A 17,985-nucleotide genomic window follows, 5' to 3' on the forward strand; every position below is an offset into this window, starting at 1 on the left:
TCCTCCAAGCAACAGAAGAAACTCTAGGCAAAAATCAAAGATGACACCAGGATTGCTTGGATGAAAATTATGATAAAAACAAAAATCTAAAGGAAAAGAGAGATGCATTTATGGCTTGAAAAAACAATAAAGAATCAACATCAAAACAAAGATAAATTCAAGTGCCTGCAAGCCAAGGCTCAAAAACAGCTTTGTGTTCTACAGGATAACTGGTGGGAAAAGAAAGCAGAAGAAATACAGCATTATGCCAATAGTAACAACACAAAGTTGTTTTATAGCTCCCTGAAGGCCATTTATGGCCCATTGAAATCAGGTCCAGCTCCACTAAAAAGAGTTCAGATGGATCTATCTTAATCAAGGACAAGACAGGCAACTCCGAAAGATGTGCCACTTTACTGAGTTACTGAACCTTCCCTCTACTGTCAACTCACAGGTGCCAGAGGAACTAATGCAGCACCTCAAACATGAAGAAATTGTGAAGTTACCTCCTGCTGAAGAAGTGCAAAAAGCTGTGAACAAATGAAGACAGGTAAATCACCAGGGAAAGACAGAACAGCAGGTGAAATCATTAAACTTGAAGGCCTCCTAACTGTCAGCTATCTATATGAAATTATTAAGGATATTCGGGAAATTGAGAAAATTCCGCAAGGTTTCAAAAGATGCAAGCATAGTTATACCATACAAAAATAAAGGCAATGAATCTGATTGTGGCAACTATCAGGTTATCTTCCTTGCTATCAGGGCTCTACTATCAGGGCTTCCCTGATATCAAGGCTCTTTCTTGGCTCTACTGTTACCAGCAATGTAGATCTGGATGCTGAGCTCACTAGCAGAATCAGCAAAGCAGTCAGGAACTTTGGTCTTTTCCAAGACAGAATCTGGAACAGTAACAAATTGTCAACTAATATGAAAATCCATATTTATGAGACATGCATCTTATGCACTCTTCTATGTAGCTCAGAAACATGGACGACTTATTCCAAACATACCAAAAGACTAAATAGTTTTCATATCAGATGCTTGTGAAAAATTCTTCAAATAAGATAGCAAGACAGGGTGACAAATGTAGAAGTGTTGGTATGTCATTCATGGGAATGTTGATTAGTAAGAAAAGACTCAGGTGGCTTGGACACATCAAGCAAATGCCAGATTACAGGATCCTGAAGATTGCGAACTTCAGAGTACAGAGTACAGCTGTACTATGAAGTTCACAAAGAGTCTAGAAAGAGAGGTAGAGTGCTGCACAGATTTCAGGATGCTTGCAAAGATGATTTAGTATCCTTTGGAATCTCTGTGGATGACTGGGAAAGGAGTGCAGAACGCAGCTCTGGTTGGTGGAGTCACCTTGTAGATGGAGCAAGGCATTGTGAGGAGGACTGGATCATGCTTTGTGATGACCAGCATCAGAGGAGGAAAGAATCTGCTGCTTGGATTCAGAGCATTGCTAGTGTGTGGGTGTGCCCTACCTATGGGACTGTCCCTGATGCATCAGACTCAGCAGTCAAAACTCATCAGCGCGTACACCATGCTCTGTAAAGATAGAGTGTGTCATTCTTCTTCTGTCAGCAGGGTGGTAAGATCCTTGCTTGTATTTTGCTCAATTGGCTTGTTGAAACAGTATCAGAGAAATTTCTATCAGAGACCCAATGTGAATTTAGATCAGGTCCAAGCACCACAGGTATGATTTTTTTTGAGAGAGAGACTGATTCAGGAAAATTGCATTCAACAAAACATGGAACTGTATGCTGTCTTCATTAAGCTAAAAAAAGCATTCAACACTGTCAGCACAAATGGTCTCTGGAAAATTCTAGAGATATTTGACTGTCCTACCAAATTTATTAATATCCTTTGTTAATTCCACAAAGACATAACTGATCAAGTATTCTCAAATGATGGTCTCACAAAACCATTCCCCATATCTAAACAGTTTGCACTCCCCATCAGCCTGGGGAAAAAAATGAACTCTTCCAAGCAGCCCCTTCAGCCACGACCACTGAGTCAAATATCTCCACTGATGGTACAAAACTATAAAATGGCTTGGCAGTACCATCTAAAGTGATAGTTCTCTGGATCAAGAAATGTCAAACAGAAAGCCAAGCTTTCAGAAGACCTTGGCACGAGATACTCAACCGGCATACCATCAGTCTTAACAAAATTGATGCTCTACAATGCAGCAGTGACATGGGTGTGAAACTTGGGAGAGTTTACGACACAAACATCAAGCAACTTGAAAAATTTCACATGCATTGTCTTTGCTGAAGGTTTGCTGGCAAGACAAAGTGTCAAACATTCGCATCTTTGGAAGAGCTAAACAATAAGCACTGAGGCAGTGATTTACTGAAGTTCAGCTTCAATGGACAGTATGAGGGGGTCCCCATGGTGCACCCTGCACCAACCTGGAGTATCCCTCTCACACTGTGATGCTGTGTCAAGCCATAAACGCTGGCAGGCACTGAACTTACTCAGACATCCACGGACAGGGGGACACACAACTGAGTTACATGAATGATCTCTCAGCCACTCATGAATCATCAATAGAGAGGCTCCAGCCAATTCCCCCCAACTCCCCAGCTTTGCACCCGAGAGCTGTACTGTCTTACACTGGTCAGAAGGCTGGCTAGTGTAAGTTCATTACCCAGTCTTCCCCTCCCTCGATGTGGAGAGGGCACATACTAGGCTTGGTAAACTGAGCTGAGATTTCCCAAATCCTTCAACCAAAATACACTGTTTTATATATTAACTACAGAAAGATAGTTAATAAATAGAAAGGTTTTAAGTGATAATAAGTAGCAAGCGTAGAGATCAAAAGTTGATTACTTAAGAAATAAAAGTAAATTCTCAGTTTGAGTTCTACAAATGAAATAGGATTTGAAACAAGCAGTGTCTCACCCTGGCAGATGGTCCAGATAGGTCACAGATCTTTAATACACAGGCTGGAACTGCCTTCCAGCCCAGGACCACCCTCAGCCAGTTCAAGGTCTTTGTCCTCCAGATGTTTCTTCCAAGTGTTGAGTTGCGGAGGGGCGGGGAGAGGCCAAGTGATTATATCACTTCCCTTCTCTTTTATAGCTTTTGACTTGGGAACCAGGCAGCCCCGTTGACTACATGTTCTCTCTGAGAAGTCTTCTAGGATGGCCGTTGAGAGAGTGGAATCCTTTTAATTGGCCATTAGAGCATCTGGCTACTCCATAGTTGTACCTGAAAGGCTGGTTGTGGGTGTTCCCAACCTCACAATATATTTCAGTAATACACACATAACAAAACTTCCTAACTTCACATACAAGAATAGTACATACAATCCAATGGCTCAAGACTTTTAAAATGATACCTCACAAGGCATACTTTGTACAAAAGATATCATTACATGACAGTGGTGAATATGGGGGTTCCAGGGTGTGACTGAGTGTCACAGACAGGTCATGTTATCATAATGGGTGATGACAGACTCCCAAAAAAGTCCTCTATGGTGAGCTGCAACTCAGAAAGAGCAGGAAGGGTGATCATTCTAAATACTTCAAAGATACCATTAAGTTGTATGTCAACTCGTGTGGTATAAATAATGGATATCGGGGGGGCGGGATAGCTCAGTGGTTTGAGCCTTGGCCTGCTAAACCCAGGGTTGTGAGTTCAATCCTTGAGGGGGCCATTTGGGGATTGGTCCTGCTTTGAGCAGGGGTTGGACTAGATGACCTCCTGAGGTCCCTTCCAACCCTGATATTCTATGATTCTATGATAACTTCAAAGACACAGCCAAGGACAACCTGAATGGAGAGCAACTATGCATAAAGGTTGTAAATACAAAAAAGGCAGATGCAAAAAGCTGACCGAAAATAGGGCCAAGAGTCATGCAAAGTCTTCAGTGGGAGCCTACACATTCCTATATGACATCTGTTCATGACCTTGCTGTACACAGATGGGGCTATACGACAAAGCCATATGTATGTACTTTTAAAAAAATCATCAAGGATGCCCATAGGTGTTCTTTTTATTGCAGAGTCATAAAAATTCAAATAAATATTTTGTAAATAATGACTATGATGATACATCATTACAATAGTTCATCTTAAGATTCAATCAACTTAAACTTTGCAGGATAGCATCATATTATGTCACTTTTCCTTGCATACATTTTACTTCATGCGACTAACGATTTTCAAGTAGCAGAAATGCTGACACTGTGATAGGAGTGAGTGTTTTTACATTAGTCATCTGATACATGTGAGATTGTTAATAAAATCATCCCACCAAAACATAATCCAAACTATGGCCCGATGAACAAAGGTACAGACTTTTTTTTTTTTTTGCTGCACAACCAATTTCCTTTTAGCCCTTCAGGACTATGCCATAACAAAGATGAAGATGGGGGTCTAAATTATGTTATTCAAGTGGCAAGCAAACCAGGAATATAACATCTTGCTATTTCTGGATTTTACAGAAACTTTGTCTACTTTAAAAAAAGTTTATAATAAAATTTTCTAGAAATAACACAGGATGCTAACTAACAGAAATGTGTGACATGTGGGGTCCTTGTGTGGGACACGTTTACTCAAGTATTGGTTCTAGTCTCTCACTTTGAAGAGCTTTAAATTCAGAGAAATACTTAAAAATTCATCTTTTTTTAATTAAAAAGATGATTTGAGAGAGAAATAATTTTGGCATAGAAGTGGGAGCTATGTATACATCTCCTTCAAAGATAAACTTGAATTCTAGGTGCATCTGCTGTAAATTCAGCAGTTCCACTTCATAAGGAGTTGTGCATATTTTGTATGTTGTCTCCATAAAAACACATACCACCAAGTTCCAGAAATGTTAGGTCCTAATGAATCTGTAACTCAACTGAAATCACAGAATTCCTCCTGATTCTATTTTTTTAAACTGTGCAGAAGTTTGATGCAAAACAAGATAGCAATTCTGGCATGCTGAAAAGCTTTACAAACTTTTGTAAAGCTTTCAGTGCCATGGTCCAAGTTTCAGTTTTTTAACAAAATGCCAAACCAACTCTTTTTTTGTTGCCCACGGAGCTCTAATTGCAGGGAAGAAGGGACAAAAGAGGAGGATGTGCCCTTCATAACATCAACGTGCTATCAGCTGAATGAGCCACAGCAGACTTTACTGGGGCAGAGGGATGTATAATTTAGACAATACGCTTCCTGATCTAAATTCACTCCAGAAACTCTCCTTGTTTTTGACATCTCAGATAAACCAAGTCATCTGGGTTGCCTTACTGGAGAAAACATGGAATTTTTTCAGTATTATCCAATGGTAATTAAAACAATGAAGAGCATACATCTCTCTCATGCTATGGGAGGAACAATGTGGCTTTATAGGGTAAAAGATGGGTAAAAACCAAGGGAAAATGACTGAGTCAGGAGGATGAATCATATAGAATGGATGCTATACTTAAATACCCATATAAAGCAAATATACACTCAATGTCAGGCAGATAAAACAACAAGCTGCTCTTCACAAGGCCAATATCAAATATGAAGCACTATAATGCAACACCTTTGATGCTGTTATTGCATCATAGCCCATTTTATTTCTATTAAATATTTATTTCTATTAGATGATACAGTTCAACAAAACACATATACATGCTGTAGACATAACAGTACTGGGATGCTACAGTACTTGAAGCCAAGCTCTCAAGAAATCTTTAGCATTTTCTATATGTCTATGTATTATACACAAAAAAATAGGTTAAAAGAATGTTAAAGTTGTAAAGTAAAGCACTCCTAAATTAGTAAATGTTAGAATTAAGGTAATGTGTGCAATCTTAATTTGAAATGAGCAGAACAGGTAATCATCAAGTGATCCATCCCCTGTCGCCCATTCCCAGCTTCTGGCAAACAGACGCCATTGATGGACCTATCCTCCATTAATTTATCTAGTTCTTCTTTGAACCCTGCTACAGTCTTGGCCTTCACAACATCTTCTGGCAAAGAATTCCACAAGTTGATTGTGAGTTGTGTGAAGAAATAGCTAAATACATTTTTAAAACCAAAACAAAACCTAAACACTAAAAAAATAGTTATCTACCTTTCTGTAACTGTTGTTCTTCAAGATGTGTTACTCATGCCCATTCCATTCTATTTCTAGCTGTGTGCAAACCCACGTGCACAGTCGGAGATTTTTACTTCAGTGATATCCATAGGGTCAGCTATAGCGCCCCCTTGAGTGCCATGCTCATGTGCATATTAGGTGCTGCCGACCATACGCCCTCTCAGTTCCTTCTTGCCCACAACTTTAACAGAGAAGAGGGCGGGTAATGGAATGGACATGAGCAACACATCTTGAAGAACAGTTACCTATCTTTTTGTAAGTGTTTTCTTCTTCGAGTGCTTGCTCATGTCAATTCCATTCCAGGTGACTCACAAGCGGTATCCTTGGAGGTGGGGTCGGAGTTCACAGTCTAGCGACTTGCAGTACTGCTCTACTGAAGCTAGCATTCTCCCGGGCCTGCTGGGTAAGTGCATAAAGGGATGTAAATGTGTGGATGGATGACCAGGTGGCTGCCCTATAGAGGTCCTGTATAAACACCTGGGTAGGAAAGCTGCCGAAAAGGCTTGTGCTCTGGTTGAATGGGAGGTTACAATTGCCGAAGGGGGCACCTTTGCTGATCATAGCAGCAGTGAATGCAGGCAGTGATCCAAGAAGAAATTCTTTGAGCAGACACCAGATGACCATTCATCCTGTTGGCCACCGCGACAAACAATTGCGTCGACTTGCAGAATGGCTCGGTCTATTCAATGTAGAAGACTAGTGCCCTTCCTGACATATAGGGGATGCAATCAATGCTCCTCCTGCGACTAATGCAGCATTGGAAAAAAGACAGGCAAGTAAATGTCCTGGCCCATATGAAACTGCGAAACCACTATGGGCAGGAAAGCCAGATGGAAGACCATATAGGGCGGTTCCGAGGCAAGCACCCTAATCTCAAAGACTTGGCGGGCAGATGATATTGCAACTAGGAATGCAACCTTCCAGGAAAGGAGAAGGAGAAAGCAGGAAGCCAGAGGCTCAAAGTGGGGTCCTGTGAGCCATGACAGAACAAGATTCAGGTCCCATGGTGGAACGGGGTCCCTAACGTGCGTCTAGAGGTGCTTGAGTCCCTTGTGGAACCTGGCAGTCATGTCCTGGATGAAAACCAACCTACCTTCGAGCGGAGGATGGAAAACCAAAATAGCAGCCAAGCGGACCTCGAAGATGAAAGAGTCACCAACGGGGACAGAGATGCGAAGGGAATCCCCTCCAACATCGATGCAGGATTCCACCACCATTTGAGTGATGGCAGTACGTGTCCGGGACCCTGACCATACGGTTCACACTGTGTCTGTTGGGGATATAGACTGACGCCAGCCACATCTGCAGGGGCCTGAGGTGGAGCCGTGTGTGCCAGACTATGCAAATGCAGGCTGCCATGTGGCCTAACAATCGCAGGCAATTTGAGCGGTGGTGAGAGGGTGGGCTTGCATGCACAAGATCAGATCTGTCATGGCTTGGAACCAAACCTCGGGAGGAAGGCTCTGTCTGAGTAGAGTTGAGGACTGCTTCAATGAACTATATGCATTTTAATGGAATTAAGGTCCATTTTTTTTCTTGTTTATTAACAGCCCCAGTCAGAACAATGGACTGTAAGAACCGCTAATGCTCTTGTGATGCAAAACAAAGCACTCCGACCAACTGTTACAGGTGGTAAGAAGGAACTGAGAGGGTGTAGGATCAGCAGCGCCTAATGTACCAACACATGAGCGCAGTACTCAAGGGGGCGTTACAGCCCAGCCTATGGATACCGCTAAGGTAAAAATATCAGACGACTGTGCACATGGGCGCGCACTCACCTAGAACTAGAATGGAATCGCCATAAGCAAGCACGCGAAGAAGAACTTACAGATCTGAACATTCTCACATGGACTTCCAATGGGAGTTGTGGGGTTACATCTCCATGCAAATCTTTGAAAATACAGAAGTTATGGTACGGCCATATTAAATTAACAGAAGGTGGGGAAACTGCAATAATACTGTCTATGATTCAGCCTTAACTTTCTCATGCATCCTGAGTATTTGCTGCACATACTGTATGGCCATTTGCTTTTTTAAATAAATTTTATTGTATGTGAAAGGCACTGAATTGAAACAACTGGAGAATTAAGTCAGAACTTGTACAGTACAGTGCAGCATAGCAGAGGCAGTGGCAATGCCTGATGCTCCATATGGTCCAGGCTGAGGTTGATGGTGGGATGAAAATTGTTGAAATCATGGTGGAATTCCTCAAGGGCTTCTTTTGCATGGGTCCAGATGATAAAGATGTCATCAATGTAGCGTGAGTAGGGGCATTAGGGGATGAGAGCTGAGGTAGCAGATAGAATACCCCAGGTCGGGGTTCCAGGGGTGTGTCTGTGCGGATTTGTTCTTGTGCTTTTTCAGGGAGTTTCTTGAGCAAATGCTGTAGTTTCTTTCAGTAAGCATAAGAACAAATCAGCGGCACTGCGATGGGTACCCGCATGGCCCCACAGTACGCCAACATTTTTATGGCTGACTAAGAACAACGCTTCCTCAGCTCTCGTCCCCTAATGCCCCTACTCTACTTGCGCTACATTGATGACATCTTCATCATCTGGACCCATGGAAAAGAAGCCCTTGAGGAATTCCACCATGATTTCAACAATTTCCATCCCACCATCAACCTCAGCCTAGACCAGTCCACACAAGAGATCCGCTTCCTGGACACTATGGTGCTAATAAGTGATGGTCACATAAACACCACCCTATACCGGAAACCTACGGACTGCTATTCCTACCTACATGCCTCCAGCTTTCATCCAGACCACACGATCCATTGTCTCCAGCCAAGTTCTACGATACAACCGCATTTGCTCCAACTCCTCAGACAGAGACAAACACCTACAAGATCTCTATCAAGCATTCTTGCAACTACAATAGCCACCTGCTGAGGTGAAGAAACAGATCGACACAGCCAGAAGAGTACCCAGAAGTCACCTACTACAGGACAGGCCCAACAAAGAAAATAACAGAATGCCATTAGCCATCACCTTCAGCCCCCAACTAAAACCTCTCCAACGCATCATCAAGGATCTACAACTTATCCTGAAGGACGACCCACCACTCTCACAGATCTTGGGAGACAGGCCAGTCCCTGCTTACAGACAGCCCCCCAAGCTGAAGCAAATACTCACCAGCAACCATACACCACACAACAGAACCACTAACCCAGGAACCTATCCTTGCAACAAAGCCCGTTGCCAACTGTGTCCACATATCTATTCAGGGGACACCATCATAGGGCCTAATCACATCAGCCACGCTATCAGAGGCTCTTTCACCTGCACATCTACCAATGTGATATAAGCCATCATGTGCCAGCAATGCCCCTTTGCCATGTACATTGGTCAAACTGGACAGTCTCTACGTAAAACAATAAATGGGCACAAATCAAAAGTCAAGAAATAGAACATTCAAAAACCAGTCGGACCAAAAATTCAATCTCTTTGGTCACTCGATTACAGACCTAAAAGTGGCAATTCTTCAACAAAAAAACAGACTCCAACAAGAGACTGCTAAATTGGAATTAATTTGCAAACTGGATACAATTAACTTAGGGTTGAATAGAGACTGGGAGTGGATGGGTCATTACACAAAGTAAAACTATTTCCCCTTGTTTATTCCACCCCCAACCCCCCCACTGTTCCTCAGACGTTCTTGTCAACTGCTAGAAATGGCCCACCTTGATTATCACTGCAAAATGTTTCCCCCTGCTCTCCTGTTGGTAATAGCTCACCTTAAGTGATCACTCTCGTTACAGTGTGTATGGTAACACCCATTGTTTCATGTTCTCTATGTATATAAATCTCCCCAGTGTATTTTCCACTGAATGCATCCGATGAAGTGAGCTGTAGCTCACAAAAGCTTATGCTCAAATAAATTTGTTAGTCTCTAAGGTGCCACAAGTACTCCTTTTCTTTTTGTGAATACAGACTAACAGCTGCTACTCTGAAACCTTAATTATGTTAGTATCTACACTACAGCCTTGCTCTCTCCAGTTTAAGTGTCTTACTACACCAACATAATTCCATCTCCACAAGAGGCGTAGGGGTTGGGTTGGGGTTTAGTGAGGGTGACACACTGTCTGTGTAGACACTGTGTTACTTACATTGGCCATTGGCTGTCTTGTCAATTTCACGGCAGGAGCCATGAAATTGACAAGAAAGCCAGACAGCTAGAGACCAGCTGTCCCCCACATTCCTGGAGTATTTCATTTAAGGTATCAATGGAAAAGTTACAATCTATCAAATATGATTATCCTGTTTGTATGCATATATCACCTTTGTATCTAAAGATAGGAGCTGTCATAAATATAAAGGGAAGGGTAAACCCCTTTGAAATCCCTCCTGGCCAGGGGAAAGCTCCTCTCACCTGTAAAGGGTTAAGAAGCTAAAGGTAACCTCGCTGGCACCTGACCAAAATGACCAATGAGGAGACAAGATACTTTCAAAAGCTGGGAGGAGGGAGAGAAACAAAGGGTTTGTGTGTCTGTCTGTAGTCGTCTTGGCCAGGGACAGAACAGGAATGGAGCCTTAGAACTTTTAGTAAGTAATCTAGCTAGGTATGTGTTAGATTATGATTTCTTTAAATGGCTGAGAAAAGAATTGTGCTGAATAGAATAACTATTTCTGTCTGTGTATCTTTTTTGTAACTTAAGGTTTTGCCTAGAGGGGTTCTCATGTCAAGGTTCCTCCCCCACTCTGAACTCTAGGGTACAGATTTGGGGACCTGCATGAAAAACCTCCTAAGCTTATCTTAAAACATAGAGAACCCCTCTAGGCAAAACCTTAAGTTACAAAAAAGATACACAGACAGAAATAGTTATTCTATTCAGCACAATTCTTTTCTCAGCCATTTAAAGAAATCATAATCTAACACATACCTAGCTAGATTACTTACTAAAAGTTCTAAGGCTCCATTCCTGTTCTGTCCCTGGCCAAGACGACTACAGACAGACACACAAACCCTTTGTTTCTCTCCCTCCTCCCAGCTTTTGAAAGTATCTTGTCTCCTCATTGGTCATTTTGGTCAGGTGCCAGCGAGGTTACCTTTAGCTTCTTAACCCTTTACAGGTGAGAGGAGCTTTCCCCTGGCCAGGAGGGATTTCAAAGGGGTTTACCCTTCCCTTTATATTTATGACACGCCCCCCAAATCTCAGCTAGGGTGAAACACTGGCTGGGATTTCTTCCTGGAGCTCTAGGAAAACAGAGTTAATAAGACACATGCATCTCTAAATATACTACCAAGTACATAAAGACTAACAATATTTTCCACATCTCAAGGACGATTTTAACCAGTTGATTCTGGGAAACTTTCACGGGAGAGTGCATCAGCCACTTTGTTAGAAGCTCCTGAGATGTGTTGGATGTCGAAATCAAAATCTTGGAGAGCTAAACTCCACCGAAGAAGTTTTCTGTTAGTTTCTTTGACGGTGTGAAGCCACTTTAGTGCAGCATGGTCGGTTTGCAGGTGGAAACGCCGTCCCCAAACATATGGGCGTAGCTTTTCCAGAGCGTAGACAATGGCATAACATTCTTTTTCAGTGACTGACCAGTTGCTTTCCCTCTCAGACAGTTTTTTGCTGAGAAACACTACAGGGTGGAATTCTTGATCAGGTCCTTTCTGCATTAAAACTGCTCCCACACCACGCTCGGATGCATCTGTGGTTACTAGGAACGGTTTGTCAAAGTCTGGGGCCCTTAGTACAGGGTCAGACATGAGTGTCGCTTTAAGCTTGTTAAAGGCCTTCTGACACCTTCCGGTCCACTGAACAGCATTTGGCTGTTTCTTTTTGGTTAGGTCTGTCAGTGGGGCAGCGATTTGGCTGTAGTGCGGTACAAATCGTCTGTAATAACCGGCCAAGCCTAAGAAGGATTGAACCTGTTTCTTTGACTTTGGGACAGGCCACTTTTGGATAGCATCCACTTTGGCCTGTAGGGGGCTGATAGTTCCTTGACCCACCTGGTGTCCAAGGTAAGTCACTCTGTTTAGGCCTATTTGACACTTCTTAGCCTTAACAGTTAGTCCTGCCTCCCTTATGCGCTCAAGGACTTTTTGTAGATGTTCCAGGTGGTCTGCCCAGGAATCCGAAAATATGGCCACATCGTCAAGGTAGGCGACTGCATATTCTCCTAATCCCGCTAGGAGACCATCTACAAGTCTTTGGAAAGTGGCGGGTGCATTTCGCAGCCCGAAAGGGAGTACATTAAATTCATACAGCCCGAGATGTGTGATGAAGGCTGACCTTTCCTTGGCAGATTCATCTAGCGGTACCTGCCAGTACCCCTTGGTTAAGTCCAAGGTAGAGATGAACTGGGCCCTTCCCAGTTTCTCTAATAGTTCATCTGTGCGTGGCATGGGATAGTTGTCTGGGCGAGTTACAGCATTTAGCTTACGGTAGTCCACGCAAAAACGTATTTCCCCATCTGGTTTGGGAACTAGAACCACTGGAGATGCCCATGCACTTTCAGAGGGGCGGATTACACCCATCTGTAACATATCCTGGATCTCCCGTTCTATAGCAGTTTTAGCTTGAGGAGACACCCGGTAAGGGTGGACCCTAATTGGGTGAGCATTACCTGTGTCAATGGAGTGGTATGCCCGTTCAGTCAGTCCTGGGGTGGCTGAGAACGTTGGCGCGTAGCTAGTGCACAGCTCCTGGATCTGCTGTCGCTGCATACGCCCAAGGGTCATGGAGAGGTTCACCTCTTCCACACCACCAGCACATTTCCCTTCGTAGTAAACACCTTCAGGCCACTCAGCGTCGTCTCCTCCCTGGGCTGTAAACTGACAAACCTTTAATTCTCTGGAATAAAAGGGCTTTAGAGAATTAATATGGTACACCTTAGGCTTTCGGTTGGAGGTGGGGAATGCTATGAGATAATTAACAGCTCCCAGGCGCTCCTGGACCACGAATGGCCCTTCCCACGATGCTTCCATTTTATGGGCCTGGAGCGCCTTTAAGACCATGACCTGGTCTCCTACTTTGAAGGAACGCTCTCTGGCATGTTTATCATACCAGGCTTTTTGCTCTTTTTGAGCATCCTGTAAGTTTTCTCTAGCAAGGGCTAAAGAGGTTCGGAGGGTGTTTTGTAGGTTGGTTACAAAGTCCAGAATGTTAGTTCCTGGAGAAGGTGTAAATCCCTCCCATTGCTGCTTCACCAACTGCAATGGCCCCTTAACCTCACGGCCATATACAAGTTCAAATGGGGAAAACCCTAAACTGGGATGTGGTACAGCTCTGTAGGCAAAGAGCAACTGCTGCAATACTAGGTCCCAATCATTGGAGTGCTCATTTACGAATTTACGTATCATGGCCCCCAAAGTTCCATTAAACTTCTCCACCATGCCATTTGTTTGATGATGGTAAGGAGTGGCAACCAAGTGATTTACCCCATGAGCTTCCCAAAGGTTTTTCATAGTTCCTGCCAGGAAATTAGTCCCTGCATCTGTGAGGATGTCGGAGGGCCAACCTACCCTGGCAAAAATGTCTGCTAGTGCCTGGCACACACTTTTAGCCCTGGTGTTGCTTAGAGCTACTGCTTCCGGCCATCGGGTGGCAAAATCCATGAAAGTCAGTATGTACTGCTTTCCTCTGGGTGTCTTTTTCGGAAAAGGACCCAGAATATCCACAGCTACTCGCTGAAATGGAACTTCAATGATGGGGAGTGGCTGGAGAGGAGCTTTGACCTGGTCTTGGGGTTTTCCCACTCTTTGGCACACCTCACAAGACTGGACATAGGTAGAAACATCCTTGCCCATTCCCTCCCAGTGGAATGACCCCCCCAAACGGTCTTTGGTCCTGTTCACCCCAGCATGGCCACTAGGGTGATCATGGGCTAAGCTCAAGAGCTTGGCCCGGTATTTAGTTGGAACTACCAACTGTCTCTGAGGATGCCAGTCTTCCTGGTGTCCCCCAGAAAGAGTTTCCTTGTATAAAAGTCCTCTTTCTACAACAAACCTGGATCGATTAGAAGAGCTGAGAGGCGGTGGGTTGCTCCGTGCCGCCGTCCAAGCTCTCTGGAGGCTTTCATCTGCTTCCTGTTCGGTCTGGAACTGTTCCCTTGATGCTGGAGACATCAGTTCCTCATGGGATTGTGGACCTAGGCTTGGTCCCTCTGGAAGCGATATAGGGGATGGAGCTGTTTCTGTTGACTGTGAACCGCTCTCCGCTGGTGCACTATGTTGGGATTCAGGCTCCGGCTGAGCCTCTTGTGTAGGGTTATCGGCTGCTGCCAGTTCAGGTTCGGTGGGGCCCTCTGGTGTTGAGGTTGCAAGTACTGGATTCAGTGCTGACACGGGGTCTGGTGTTGGTTGTTCGGCTGGTTCCGGTTCTGGGACTAGTTCCGTCTGGGTCTCTGGGACTGGATCCACTACTGCTGTTGCAGACATTGGCCTGGGGTCCAGGTCCATCACCTCTGACTGGGTCCTGATAGAAGTTTCCGGAACAGAGCTAGGCCTCACGGCTTGTTTAGCCTGGTTGCGGGTGACCATTCCCACCCTCTTGGCCTGCTTCACATGATTGGCCAAGTCTTCCCCCAACAGCATGGGGATGGGATAATCATCATAGACTGCAAAAGTCCACATTCCTGACCAGCCCTTGTACTGGACAGGCAACTTGGCTGTAGGCAAATTGAAAGAGTTGGACTTGAAGGGTTGAATCGTCACTTGGATCTCTGGGTTGATTAAATTGGGGTCCACTAAGGAAGCATGGATAGCTGACACTTGTGCTCCGGTGTCCCTCCACGCGGTGACCTTCTTCCCGCCCACACTCACAGTTTCCCTCCGCTCCAAGGGTATCTGGGAGGTATCTGGGCCTGTGGACCTCTGGTGTGATTCCGGTGCAATGAACTGTAATCTGTTGGGGTTCTTGGGGCAGTTGGCCTTTACATGCCCCAGCTCGTTACACTTAAAACATCGTCCAGCTGACGGGTCACTGGGACGAGGAGGGTTGCTGGAGAACGGGGTGGTGGGACGATAAGGGGTCTGGAGGGTTCTTTGGGAGGTAGGTGGGGCTTTGGGCGGCCCCCGGTAATAGGGTGTGGTCTGGGGTGGTCCCTTCTGGTCTCCGCTCCAACTGCGACCAGTTTTCTTCTTCTCTGCCACCTCCACCCATCTGGCTCCAATCTCTCCTGCCTCGATTACAGTTTTGGGTTTCCCATCTAGGATGTATCTTTCTATTTCCTCAGGAACACCCTCTAAGAATTGTTCCATTTGCATTAGGAAGGGCAAATTTACTGGAGATTCAACACTTGCTCCTGATATCCAGGCATCCCAATGTTTCACAATGTGGTAGGCATGTCGGGTAAATGACATGTCTGGTTTCCACCTTAGGGCTCTGAACCTCCGACGAGACTGCTCGGGTGTTATCCCCATTCTGACTCTCGCCTTGGATTTAAACAGTTCATACTTGTTCATGTGTTCTTTAGGCATTTCAGCTGCCACCTCAGCTAAGGGTCCACTGAGCTGCGGCCTCAGCTCTACCATGTATTGGTCAGTAGAGATGCTGTACCCAAGGCAGGCCCTTTCGAAGTTTTCTAAGAAGGCCTCAGTATCATCACCTGCCTTGTAGGTGGGGAACTTTCTGGGATGGGAAGTGGTACCTGGAGAAGGATTGCTAGGGTTTGTTGGTATATTCTGCTGGGCCTTTATCCTCTCCATCTCCTCCACATGCTTCCTCTCTTTTTCCTTCTCCTCCTCCACATGCTTCCTCTCTTTTTCCTTCTCCTCCTCCACATGCTTCCTTGCCTCCATTTCCCTCTTGTGTGCAGCCTCCTGTACCTCCTTCTCCAGCCGCATGAGTTCTATCTGTCTTTCATGTTCCCTTTGTTTTTCCTCAGCCTGAAATTTGGCTAATTCCAGCTGTAGTCGAGCTGAGGATTTGGTCATTCTAACCTCTCTGTTTTTAACTAACTTTACACCTGAGGTTTAGAAATAAACAAACAAAACTTGGCTGTAAAATTTTGCTGTGCTGGAATAGAATACCTATTCTCTGATAGTGATTGTCAGCCTACAGAAAAAGACAATTCCCTTGTCTCTGCTCTGGGCCCAAATTAAAGCAAAAAACCTCCAACTACTTGGAAACCTGCTTACCCAGCCCAACGAAGAAAAAAAAAAATTTCTTTTCAAACCTGTGCTCCTTGTAAAACAAAAAAAAAAAAATCAAAATCCTAAAAAAAACCCTGCCACTTTTGTCTCCAGGCAAATGGGTAGAGCACACACCCCCTATTTACTTTTAGGAAGAAAAGAAAAAAAAAAAAAAACCTCTGGGTTGGAAGACTGTGAATTTCCCTGCAGGAGTTAAGTACCCTGCCTCCAGGCAAATGAAACCTGCAATTCACAAGATAATCCCCTTTTGTCTCTGCTTGGCCACAAAGCAGAGAGAAACCAAGCTGCTTTCAGTTTCAAAGCTGCCTTCTGGACTTCCTAAAAATTCCTTTTTAAAATCTGTATTTCTAGTTCAAAAAATCTCAACTGGATCTCAAAATGATTTCAGGTTAATCCCACCGCTGCGCCACCATGTCAAGGTTCCTCCCCCACTCTGAACTCTAGGGTACAGATGTGGGGACCTGCATGAAAAACCTCCTAAGCTTATCTTTACCAGCTTAGGTCAAAACTTCCCCAAGGTACAAAATATTACCCCCGTTATCCTTGGAATGGCCGCTACCACCACCAAACTAATACTGGTTACTGGGGAAGAGCTGTTTGGACGCGTCCTTCCCCCCAAAATACTTCCCAAAACCTTGCACCCTACTTCCTGGACAAGGTTTGGTAAAAAGCCTCACCAATTCGCCTAGGTGACTACAGACCCAGACCCTTGGATCTTAAGAACAATGAACAATCCTCCCAACACTTGCACTCCCCCTTTCCTGGGAAATGTTGGATAAAAAGCCTCACCAATTTGCATAGGTGACCACAGACCCAAACCCTTGGATCTGAGAACAATGAAAAAGCATTCAGTGTTTTACAAGAAGACTTTTAATAAAAAATAGAAGTAAATAGAAATAAAGAAATCCCCCCTGTAAAATCAGGATGGTAGATATCTTACAGGGTAATTAGATTCAAAAACATAGAGAACCCCTCTAGGCAAAACCTTAAGTTACAAAAAAGATACACAGACAGAAATAGTTATTCTATTCAGCACAATTCTTTTCTCAGCCATTTAAAGAAATCATAATCTAACACATACCTAGCTAGATTACTTACTAAAAGTTCTAAGGCTCCATTCCTGTTCTGTCCCTGGCCAAGACGACTACAGACAGACACACAAACCCTTTGTTTCTCTCCCTCCTCCCAGCTTTTGAAAGTATCTTGTCTCCTCATTGGTCATTTTGGTCAGGTGCCAGCGAGGTTACCTTTAGCTTCTTAACCCTTTACAGATGAGAGGAGCTTTCCCCTGGCCAGGAGGGATTTCAAAGGGGTTTACCCTTCCCTTTATATTTATGACACGCCCCCCCCTCACCAATTCGCCTAGGTGACTACAGACCCAGACCCTTGGATCTTAAGAACAATGAACAATCCTCCCAACACTTGCACTCCCCCTTTCCTGGGAAATGTTGGATAAAAAGCCTCACCAATTTGCATAGGTGACCACAGACCCAAACCCTTGGATCTGAGAACAATGAAAAAGCATTCAGTGTTTTACAAGAAGACTTTTAATAAAAAATAGAAGTAAATAGAAATAAAGAAATCCCCCCTGTAAAATCAGGATGGTAGATATCTTACAGGGTAATTAGATTCAAAAACATAGAGAACCCCTCTAGGCAAAACCTTAAGTTACAAAAAAGATACACAGACAGAAATAGTTATTCTATTCAGCACAATTCTTTTCTCAGCCATTTAAAGAAATCATAATCTAACACATACCTAGCTAGATTACTTACTAAAAGTTCTAAGGCTCCATTCCTGTTCTGTCCCTGGCCA

General features: G+C 44.1%; 2 protein-coding genes across 7 annotated transcripts in view; both read right to left on the reverse strand.

The window, feature by feature from the left end:
* DOCK4 (dedicator of cytokinesis 4) overlaps nucleotides 1-17,985 on the reverse strand; it is a 434,135-nt gene that overhangs the window by 151,250 nt on the left and 264,900 nt on the right. The window lies entirely within an intron of this gene.
* LOC140910201 (uncharacterized) lies at nucleotides 738-16,390 on the reverse strand. The gene is made up of 3 exons (XM_073340582.1): nucleotides 16,327-16,390; nucleotides 15,208-15,983; nucleotides 738-878 (listed from the first exon to the last, which is right to left on the reverse strand). Exons 2-3 carry the CDS (start codon nucleotides 15,949-15,951, stop codon nucleotides 738-740), a joined length of 885 nt encoding a protein of 294 aa, XP_073196683.1. The 5' UTR covers nucleotides 15,952-15,983; nucleotides 16,327-16,390.

This window comes from Lepidochelys kempii, chromosome 1 (assembly GCF_965140265.1).
Source record: "Lepidochelys kempii isolate rLepKem1 chromosome 1, rLepKem1.hap2, whole genome shotgun sequence".
NCBI lineage: Eukaryota > Metazoa > Chordata > Testudines > Cheloniidae > Lepidochelys > Lepidochelys kempii.